This window comes from Thalassophryne amazonica, chromosome 1, assembly GCF_902500255.1.
Source record: "Thalassophryne amazonica chromosome 1, fThaAma1.1, whole genome shotgun sequence".
In the NCBI taxonomy this organism is placed as follows: Eukaryota; Metazoa; Chordata; class Actinopteri; order Batrachoidiformes; family Batrachoididae; genus Thalassophryne; species Thalassophryne amazonica.
The window spans coordinates 165,679,585-165,690,457 of record NC_047103.1 but is presented as its reverse complement, the minus strand read 5'-3'; the positions used below and the strand labels follow the sequence as shown (position 1 = coordinate 165,690,457).

At 40.3% G+C, this 10,873-nt stretch overlaps 1 protein-coding gene and 1 long non-coding RNA gene across 5 annotated transcripts in view; both read right to left on the bottom strand.

The window, feature by feature from the left end:
• The window catches only part of LOC117517618 (nck-associated protein 5-like), a 372,045-nt gene that overhangs the window by 880 nt on the left and 360,292 nt on the right, over positions 1–10,873 (bottom strand). For all 4 annotated transcript variants that reach the window (XM_034178739.1, XM_034178714.1, XM_034178721.1 and 1 more), the window contains one exon: positions 1–620. This exon is cut by the window's left edge and continues 880 nt beyond it. In XM_034178739.1, coding sequence (XP_034034630.1) covers positions 318–620 — 303 coding nt within the window. In that variant the 3' untranslated portion in view covers positions 1–317. The remainder of the gene's footprint in view (positions 621–10,873) is intronic.
• Positions 634–9,380, bottom strand: LOC117517646. Its single transcript, XR_004562783.1, has 3 exons — positions 9,368–9,380; positions 7,797–7,803; positions 634–961 (listed from the first exon to the last, which is right to left on the bottom strand). It is a non-coding gene; the product is annotated as an uncharacterized LOC117517646 (long non-coding RNA).

Here is a 10,873-nt window from a genome sequence, read left to right as displayed (position 1 = left end):
GTCTTGGTTTGGTGTTTCTTCTGAGCTTTCATCCTCATGTCCCCACTAAGTGCTTTGTGTTGAACGTAGAGAGGCAAAGTTCGACGAGATATAGCTGGGCTGTAGGCCACCATAGTAGAGTCCACAACCAGGACCAGCTGAGCTTGAAAGAAGACCAGGTCCAACACAGAATAAAACCAAATCAAGTTTGAGTCCAGAACCAATTTGGTCATGACAATAAATTAATTTCTTAGGGATCAACCGATGCAAACCAGTCTAGAGATTCGGTTGAAGACATGGACTGGGGCGCTACAGCCCTGTGTTGTGAGGCATTGCTCCTAAACATGGGAGCCCTGGCTGGTGCAGGAAGAGAAGCTGTCATACAGCGAATCACTCAGAGACCCTACAGGATCCAGTCCAGGCTTGTTGGAGAAACTAGAGCATGAGGGCTCATCCACTTTGCAGCAGTCCTCTACGTTCTCACCCATGTCAGCGTGGCAGTCACCCCTATGGCTGTTTAAGCCCATGTCTGGGTACAGACTGGTGCTGCTGTGGTTTCGCTTGTTGAGAGTCTCCAAAGAGAAGTCCAGACCACCTGGTTGGTTTGCACTGACTGACATCTTCTCAAGAGGCATCTCGTTCTGCAGAGGACACAAGAAACATACATCAATAAAAATGTTAATGTTAATGTTGGATAGTAATAGGGAGGGGTGTTATTTCAAAAAATTTGGAAATCTATAAATGTTTGCATGGAATATGGAAATATACACAGAATAAACCACAGCAGGATAAATTTTGGGTCATTTGGTTCCAAAAACGCACATGGACAGAGCCAATGAAGATATCGGGTTCAAAAATCACCGAAAATATCGACGAAAATATCATATTTTGAGAACCACTGTACCTAGAGACTTGAAATTTGGCTCCAAATGTTGCTTGAGCCCAAGTTTATATTCAACTTCTATAGTAACAATAAGCCTATCTGGTGTTTTTTTTTTTTTTTAAGAGTAATTGACAACAAAAATTTCAGTACATATGTTACGATCAATTGTAACAAATAAAATCTATGTAGTTTTTATTTCAGGAACACCAGTTGAGTATAATCATCACATGTAAGAATGACAATGGCCACAATGAACTAATTATAAGCAACAGAGTGGTTTTCGACGTCAACAGCACATATACGACACACGCGTTACTTGAAATTTTCAAATGTTCCGTCCATATGGGTTTTTAGAACCAAATGACCCAAAAATTATACTGTTATGGTTTATTCCATGTATATTTCCATATTCCATGCAAAAATTTATAGATTTCAATTTTTTTTTTAAATAACACCCCTCCCTAATAGTAAAGAAAGTGTGGCGGTGTTGTGATTTTGAAAGTTACTGTTTTCAATGCAAAACTAATAAAAACTGGTAACATCACTGATGTTACATTAAATGACTGACAGAAATCGCAAACTTTTTTTAACCATCTATGGTAAATGCAAAACTCAACTCAGTGCACTCTGTTGCAAGTATCTCGAAGTACACTGGTACTGCACTTTCATGTGGCTTTGCCCCCAAATGGTAGTTGTGTATCTCCCATGGACCCAACTTATTTCCAGATTTCACGCAGCAACCCTTTCCTTGAGCAGACGATGGGCGAAGCATCACCCCACAGGCAGAGACAACTAGCACCAACCAGATAAGTTTGACATCACAGTATTTCTCTTCCAGCTTTTGCTACAAAGCACCAAAAAATGATGCCACTTGAGACCTTAACAGTGTTGATCATCGCAGGTTTTCTCCCACGTTGGGAGCAGAAGCAGGTTGTGGGTGTTGGCAGACATGATTCTCTTGGAATCTGGCCTCCCCCTGATATGTTCTGTATGAGGTGTTATTTATTCTGTACATCCCTCAACAGCCTGTTGTAAAGATTAGGATCATCAGGGATACGTATAGGAAACTCAAGGAGAATGCCAAAGACAATTACACTACGATATCTACTTCAGTCAAACAATAACAACTTGGTACTCTAGTGGGCAAATGATTCTTTTTTCAGTCAAATCATATCATCACATCTGAACTTGTTTGTCTTTCAAGGTTACACACCTCTCAGCTATTCAACAGTGACCAGAATCGGCAATAAAAGTGCATCCGTCTGCATTAAGCAGCTGCTGCTTTGCTACTTGGTCGTCCCGTTTTCTGTGCCACATGGACTTGGGCGAAGAGAACAGTTAATGACCAACAAGTCAAATGTCTCCCAAACAAAACACAACAGAAATCCTTAAAAATACTCAGCTGTTTATGATGTGACAACTGTTTAAGTATGTCTCAAAAGGCACTTTGGGGAGCTAATTACTGCAGCAATCAGCATCAGAACTCTTCCTAAGAGGCAATAAACCAAAATCTCTGGGTACCTACTTTTCCTTAATCAAATCCAGCCCAGAAGCAAAGCTGCTATCTGCATTAGTAATTTGCAGGAAAAAGACACACAGGTATTGCAAGAAGGTCCAGACGATGTCTAGAGACACTGCAACCCCAGACCATTTAGAATTTCCCTGCAAAATGTAGTTCCCCCAAGACCTAGTTCCAGATCAACTCCACATAACAATCTGAAGTATGAAAACACTTCATTCAGTGTATGTGTTGTGGGCGTGTCCTGTCAGTTATGTTTGTGTATGTATTTGGGTGTGCCTGTGTCCCTTTTTGTATTTTGTGTGTGTCCTCCCTCTGTTTGTCTTCATTGTGGGTCCCAGTTGTGTTTGCACCCACTTGCCCTGTTTGTGTCACTTGTGTTCAGTCCTGTCCTTGAAAACCAGGACATTTTCATCACTGTTTAAAAGAACAACCCAGGACGGCTGGGACAGGACGTGAAAACAGGACATGTCCTGGGAAAACAGGACCATTTGGTCACCCTAGTGTATGTGTGTGCCCGTGGTGTGTGTTTCCCACTGTCTGTCATCTATGTGATCACTCCACTGTCTGTGCATCCTTACGTTCCCTTGTCCACAGTTCTCCATGACCTTGTGATTTTTGCTCATCAGTTTCTTTATGTAGTTCTCCGGTTATTCATGTTTACACTATGTTCTATTTTGAGTTCTGTGTTTATTTTCTACATGTGTTCTTTGACTTGTTTTTTGGCTATTGCACAGTGTTGTTGATAATTGTTTGAGTGGTTTATCATTTATCGTGTTGTCTTTTCATTTCACGGTTGTTTTTTCATTTTGTGTTCCTTCAGTGGTCTCCAAACTATTCCAGAAAGGGCCGAGAGGGTGCAGGTTTTCTTTGCAGCCACTGATTCCAGCAGGTGATTTCACTGATGAACTCATCCCACCTGTTCAAAGGGATGTTAATCAGTGAAATCACCTGCTGAAGTCAGTGGCTGCAAAGAAAACCTGCACCCTCTCGGCCCTTTCTGGAATAGTTTGGAGACCACTGCTTTAGTTTCTTTGGACATCATGTCTCTATCATTTTTGCACCTGTTGTTCATTAGTTGTTTTTGCTGTTAAGCCGCACCCATTTGTATGTGCTTTGCCGGTCAATTACGTTGTCATCTTGTGATGTGGTGATCTGTTTCTTGAGTTCTCACCCATGTTCACTGCTCTTTGTAAGTACCCCATATCTTTGTCACTTTTTGTTTTCAGCCGTGAGTAGATTTTCTCCTTTGCACCTCCCGTTTGTTCTCTGCCCTGTGTTTTGTGTTGGAGTCTTTATTTTTTTGTGTCCACATCCTTGCACCTGCTGGTTTAGTTGTTGTATATTCACCTGATTATTAAAGCACCTTGGACTTTTGTAATGCATCCCTCTGTGTCCTGGCTGCCTGCTATTGGGGTTTTATTTGACTTTGTTTTTGCATCAAATCATAACAGTATGTGAACACGGTAGACATATCAACCGTACAAGTTGACACATTTCTTAAGCACCGGCAAACCAAACAGTCAAAGACGCTGAACATTCTGTAAACTTGGCTCTACCTCCTAAAGACTGAACAGGTGAGGCATGATGGCAAAACATAAACTACCAGTCTTCTCTTTCCATTCTAATGTGGCTTTATAACCATTTGCTGTTACATCCAACTACCACAATGTGTGTCATTAATGGAAGTCAGGAGACAAAACTCCACCAGAATCACATGTCACAGGAATGTTTGCCACATTGGGGTGACCAGCAGAAGAGATCAGCAGATGGAAGCTCTACGATATCAGTACGATAGTATTTCTGATGCCCAATGGAGTGGTGCTTACACTGTGTGTAAGATGACTGGTCAACTCTCTAGGAATGGAATTACAACAACAAATCCTGGCCATATTTTACCTTACCATTAAACATTTGATTGTAATTTGGTCATGACAGAACTACCTGACTGTAAACTAGGAAAACACATTAGAATCCTCCTACTTCCATATAGCACGCATTCACATGATTAACTTGGAATTTGTAATATTACTGTTTATGCCAAGAATGTAGTTCTTATGAGGTCAAGTTGGACACTGAATTTCCTTTTGAGTTCATGAGCAAAAAAATGCAACCCAACCACTTATTAAATTGTTGTTTCCAAGTTGGCGTTCATTTTTTGTAACTTTAACATGTCACAAATGCAGCATTATCTCCAGAAACCATGCCATGAAGGGAAAGGGCAAAGGTAGCGTATTGGGATTGGGCTCAAGACTGTCCATGGCGGGGGACGCCAGTCCATTGCATATTACTTGTCCAGATAAGACCAATACTCATTTACAGTCGGGTTTGTTGGGATAATGCAGACAAGGAGTCTTGTCAAAGGATTCAACTATTGTGCATAGACTGGTAGTCCAACTTCTATCCCACACAGAGCTGATTAGTCTACAATTATAAATTATGCAACACTCTGTTATTTAAGCAAAATTTTATATTTTAAAGATAAATTAAGAAAAGAAAGCAAATGCACATGCCAGTCTTTCTTGCAATTGCCTCCAAGTGCACCTAAAGCCGTGCACTTCAGGGCTGCCTTTGAACATTTGCAGTGTCTGACAAACTTTTTCTGCAGCCGCAGTTACAGAGTTTATAACATGATGGTGACGCTTCTGGAAGAACTAAAATGTTTCTAGTGCACTTAGAGCAGCAATCAGTTAAAAAGCACTCTGTGAATGCAAAACTAAAGGTCACAAAAGGTTAATTAGTCCTAGTAATAATGAGAGCACCTTTAAAAATCATTCATATAAAAACTGGATGCATTTTCATCAAAAACAGGAAAAATCATAATAAGGTCATGAAAATTATAATCAAAATTAACAGCAGGGTCATTGGTCTTTCAAGGTTATCAGGGATTAAATCAAAGTTGCTTCCACAGCTGATGATAAACTTTATATCTACTACTAGACATTCAAGTTTTGCTTTCATACAAAAAGTGCACAATTTTCCTGTTTATTTGTTCTACTACAACAACAGAACAAGCAAACATCAGTTAGTTCAGCAGATAACAGAATATTTACAGAGGAATATTTCAAATGGTGAAACCAGCATCAAATTCATCACAAACACTCCTTAGATGTTACTCTTTTGAAAAATATAGTTTGGACTGACTGTGACTGAATGTTATGGAGTTATTGGGTGAAAACATTAAGGCTCCTTCACACATAGTGCGAATATGTGCAACTCCCGTCGGAACAGCTTGTATGAGCGCACCAAGAAACATCGTGCTGATGGGCAGGCGTGCACAATGCTGGTGTGATGGTTCGTGCACACAGTAACGCAGTGCGAGCAGCTGCATGATGTGTATCCACATCGCGCAGCTGCAGTGAAGAAAAAAAAAGCACATGTTGCAATGGTTTAATGCACGCGGGAACACAGTGAAAATAAAAAAATAAAATAAAAAATACATATCACCCACGGGATTCAAACCCACGCTTTCCAAAAGCTCTGGTTGCCAGTCAGAAATTTTACCACTGAGCTACCATCGCTGGCCTGTGAAAGGCGCAGGAAACTGCCTGATATCAGGAAGGACATGGACGTATTAAAAAAATAAAAATCACACACCATATAAAAGCATTGCATTATACTGAATCCATTTTATCAAGTGGACAATACAAATATGATCCATCTGTTCCTCTGTAGATGACCCATGGTCACAGACGTACAGTCATGAAATGACATGAATGAGAAGCATTTCGCTCATCTCATCATGTCCACATCTGCTGGCGCATGTCCAGCCGGTCTGCGCGCATGTCCTACCTGGCACACCGCAGGACTGACACCGCGTCATGTGGAACAGAGCTCATGTGGGTGACGTGACAGTCAGATTGCCCACTGTGTGTTATGATCAGATGGTCCATTTCAACCTGGGGGCGGCCTGTCAATGGGCTGCAGCATGAGCGCGCGCGCTGCAGCCCGTCACAAAGCGATATATGTTTTTATTTATGTCCACGTGATGACAGCAAGCAGACACATGTGTCACACTGGGCAGGTGTTAGTCTATGCCCATTCAAACACAGTATGTGTTCTCCAGCTGGGATGTCCAGATCCACAAATATCCAGTTGCTTCTGTCGGCGGCCACGCCGCCTGTCAGTTCAGGGCACAGACCAAAGCCACACGCATGAGGCACTTAGACAAATTACACTGTCAGCATGATAGTGATTGTCTGCAGACTGTTGTCATGTTAATAGTGCATTTTCTAAGTACCATGTGAGGAGTGTTAGATGTTCATGTGTGTCACCTGGAATTTGGCCGACATCTGCTGCGAGAGGGTTCAGTGGGCTTGTACAGCGTAGACTCTGTCTTTCAGCCGCTGGTGTGTGCAAATAGTTGTAGTAACAGGTGTAAGAGGCAGCTGCAATTTTACACCTTTTGCACACGATTCCTGCATCATGCGCACTTTATGCACAAATTGACCAAATTTGCACTGTGTGAAGGGGCCCTTAAGAATGGTGACAAAAGTTAATTTCAGTTTGTACAGGGGTCAAAAGTTAAAGTTGCTCCAATTATGGTAAAAAGTGGTGCAAATTATTGGTTGAGTTAATAGATTAATAAATGGAATAGTTTTGACTGTGTTGAATGTTTGGTCTTTAAAGTAAAGGTCAATCAATGTTGATGTCCATTGGATTCTGACATGTGACATATTATCCCGTAATGTGACAACTAAGCATGACACATGGTACAAACTATTCCTTTTTAAAACCCTATTAGCTCAACCAATAATTTGCATCACTTTTTAACAAAATTGGAGCAACTTTAACTTTTGACCCCTGTACAAACTGAAACTGACCTTTTGTCACCATTCTTGCTGATTTTACCCCATAAATCCATAATATTCAGTCATAGATGGTCCAAACTATCTTTTTGGAATCTTTATGATCAGACAAATAATGTGATGTAGTTTTCAATATGATTAGAGCATCTTTTAATTTTGACCTCTAATTCTTCAGTTGACCCCTACCTGGCTGCCTATTGAAAATTCAAGTGACCACTCGCTTTGTCTAAGAAGTATTTATGCCAATTTTGGTGCTTGTTTCCAGAAGTGAACGATTGCTACAGTTCACTGCTCCACTAAGTCCTCTTCCTCAGATGCTGCAGACTCTGTTGGCTTTCCTTTGCACCAGCTCATTAACTGCATTCACCTGCTGCTGCCGGTGCAAACGATGTGACAGCTGCAAGGAAACCAGCAGGACTCTGAGTAAAATGGTATGTTAGAACCCTGAAGAACAGCGCACAGGAAGAGCAGTGCAAGTTTTCTACAAAAGCAATATAAAACAACAAGACGACAGCTCTGTGCAATTATTGGATCATAATTTCTCCTCAAGTAGTATTATAAAAACCTAAGATAAGCATATTCAGAGTCACTATTTGGAGAAACTAACTTTGAAACTTGAAATTCAAAGAGCCCCACAACCAACACATACAGGAAGTATGTACTTTTCTGTAAGATAAACCTGAAACATTAATTTCTTTCCAAATGCCATTAATGCATATTATAAATTAACATTAGAAATTGCCACAGCTGAATGTACACATTTACTTCAGAGCAATTAAACTCCTTGTTCAGGATATTTTGTGACATTTTAAAGTATTACACAAGAATGTATTTACGTAAAAGCAACAAGGCTTCTTTTATTGTGTTCAAGACATTTTGCAACATTGTAATTAATGCATAGTAATAAATTAAGGGCTTTAATGTAGAAAGTATTACTCATAGACCAGAATCTAGAGACGCGTATTTTTGCAAATCAACTGAACTACTTTCTTGGCTTTCAGGTCATTTTGCCACGTCTTACAGACAAAAGAAAGTCCACTTCCTTTTGAATAAACTTGAAGATGACTTCAGACATTGGACTTCAAGAGCTGAAAGAAGTTGAGCAATTAGTTGAGCAACAACAGCATAATAGCCAAATATTCTAATTAATGATTAGGGGCTTGTCTTTTATGGGAGAAAACAAGTCTAACTTTGCACCTCAACTGTAAGATATTTGATTAGTTTCACATCAGTTACAAATGCATTTAAGCTGAGTAAATACATTTCATGACAGATCTCAGCTACTTCTGAAGGATCTTTAAATAAAAACTGGCTAAATTTTAAAACCTGAGCAGGACTCAATACACATGGATTATTATTTGCCTGACATTTGTTTTGATGAAAAAAACAAAAAAAAAAAACAGTTTTAAATCACTGTAGTGGCTCAAATAACTGACCTAAACAGAAATAGAAAATGGAAGTTTGCTGCAGATTTATACTTCACTTCTTAGAGCAGGTGGCTCAGTGGGATCAGCTGATGGGCTTCCAATATGGAGACTTGCATTTGAATCCCAATTCCTCTATATGTTTGCATCCTCGTTGACTCTACTGTCATCCACGTCATGTTATGGAATTTGTGGAAAAGCACCAAAAACACTCAGGATCAATTTACAGGAAAGTGCAGCTTCATGAAACACCATCAAATTTCCAAATCCACTCAGTGTTGATGTTTGATTCACATAACAATTGAATCAGAAAGGTTTAATTTCAGCAAACATGTTGCCTGTGGGTTGTTCTTTCCATCAGCACCTACACACTTGTACAAAACGTTGTTCGTTGTCAGCTGAAAAAGTTGTTCCACGGTCTCTTCACCGAGCGAGTCCATGATGTGCTCGGGATCACAGATAAGCTGTGTGACAGTGACGAACAGTCTTCAGCTGCTAACTCTCTCAGCCTCCAGATCCCCTTTCGGTTGGAAACAAGAGGGAGTGGCTGTCTTATCGCTGATTGCATTTGATTTCAGCGGAACAAAATTACAGCAGATTGAACCTTACTGGCGCAGGCTTCCATACCACCTGAGCTTCAGCTGAAGTGATGGCTGCGTATAAAAGCCCGGCTGCAGGCACACGCGCTTCCCACTCCAGATTACAAGCGGCCAAATTGGTTCTGCACCACACATCACTAATGGGATGTCTAAACTCTAATTCAGTACCTGCTTCTCAAAAGGTCTTTTATTGTGAAGGGAGGAAGAAATGTTTCCTCCTTCTTCTTTGGGCTGTTTACCGCAGATTTCCCCATTTTTGAATATCCCAAGTCATTTTTTTGTAAATTGACAAAAACAGTCTTATCTGGATTTTTTCTGAAATATTTGTCATTTAAAGGGGTTCTATTGTGCACAGGATTTTTGGTCTATGATTTTTTTTCAGATAAATATGTTGTAGAGTTTCCTGTTAAACTTCATTAGGCCCCACAATTCCTTGGATGTACAGTACATGCTGGAAGCAAAACTTTATCATTTGAAAGTCATGGAAGTCGATATGTGAGACACGCCCACAGAGTTTATGATCTGTCAAAGTATAAACTTCTCTAAAAACACTTAAATGATCACACAGGACAGTACATTGCTTCCATGCATCCATTTTCTAAACCCACTCCACTTCACCCATGTCATGAGTGGGCTGGATCTCACCCCAGTGACCATTGGTTGAGTGCACCATGGATACGCACCCAGTCTGTCACAGGGCCGGCATATACAGACACATTCTCATTCACAACCTATGGTCAATTTACAGTCACCAATTCACCTAACCGGCATGTGTTTGGAAGTGGGAGGAAGCCAGACCACCCTGAGGGAACCCACACAAATATGGAGAGAATGCGCAAACTCCACACAAAGATTTAGTGGATTCATTACATCCTATGCAGAGAAGGAAGCAACACTCCCTCTGTGCTCTGAGCTTTTCTCTCCACTGTGCTGCCTGAGTACAATGCAAATACATATAATTGTTAGATGAACCCTAAATGACATTTTACACATTAATACTGCAGTCAACAAATATTCTCTATGTCAACATTTAGTGGATTAATTACATCCTATGCAGAGAAGGAAGCAACACTCCCTCTGTGCTCTGAGCTTTTCTCTCCACTGTGCTGCCTGAGTACAATGCAAATACATATAATTGTTAGATGAACCCTAAATGACATTTTACACATTAATACTGCAGTCAACAAATATTCTCTATGTCAACATTTAGTGGATTAATTACATCCTGTGCAGAGAATGAAGTAACACCCCCTCTGTGCTCTGAGCTTTTCTCTCCACTGTACTGCCTGAGTACAATGTAAATACATATAATTGTTAGATGAACCCTAAATGACATTTTACACATTAATACTGCAGCCAACAAATATTCTCTATGTCAACATTTAGTGGATTAATTACATCCTGTGCAGAGAATGAAGCAAGACCCCCTCTGTGCTCTGAGCTTTTCTCTCCACTGTACTGCCTGAGTACAATGCAAATACATATAATTGTTAGATGAACCCTGAACGACATTTTACACATTAATACTGCAGCTAACAAATATTCTCTATGTCAACATTTAGTGGATTAATTACATCCTGTGCAGAGAATGAAGCAACACCCCCTCTGTGCTCTGAGCTTTTCTCTCCACGGTACTGCCTGAGTACAATGAAAATACATAT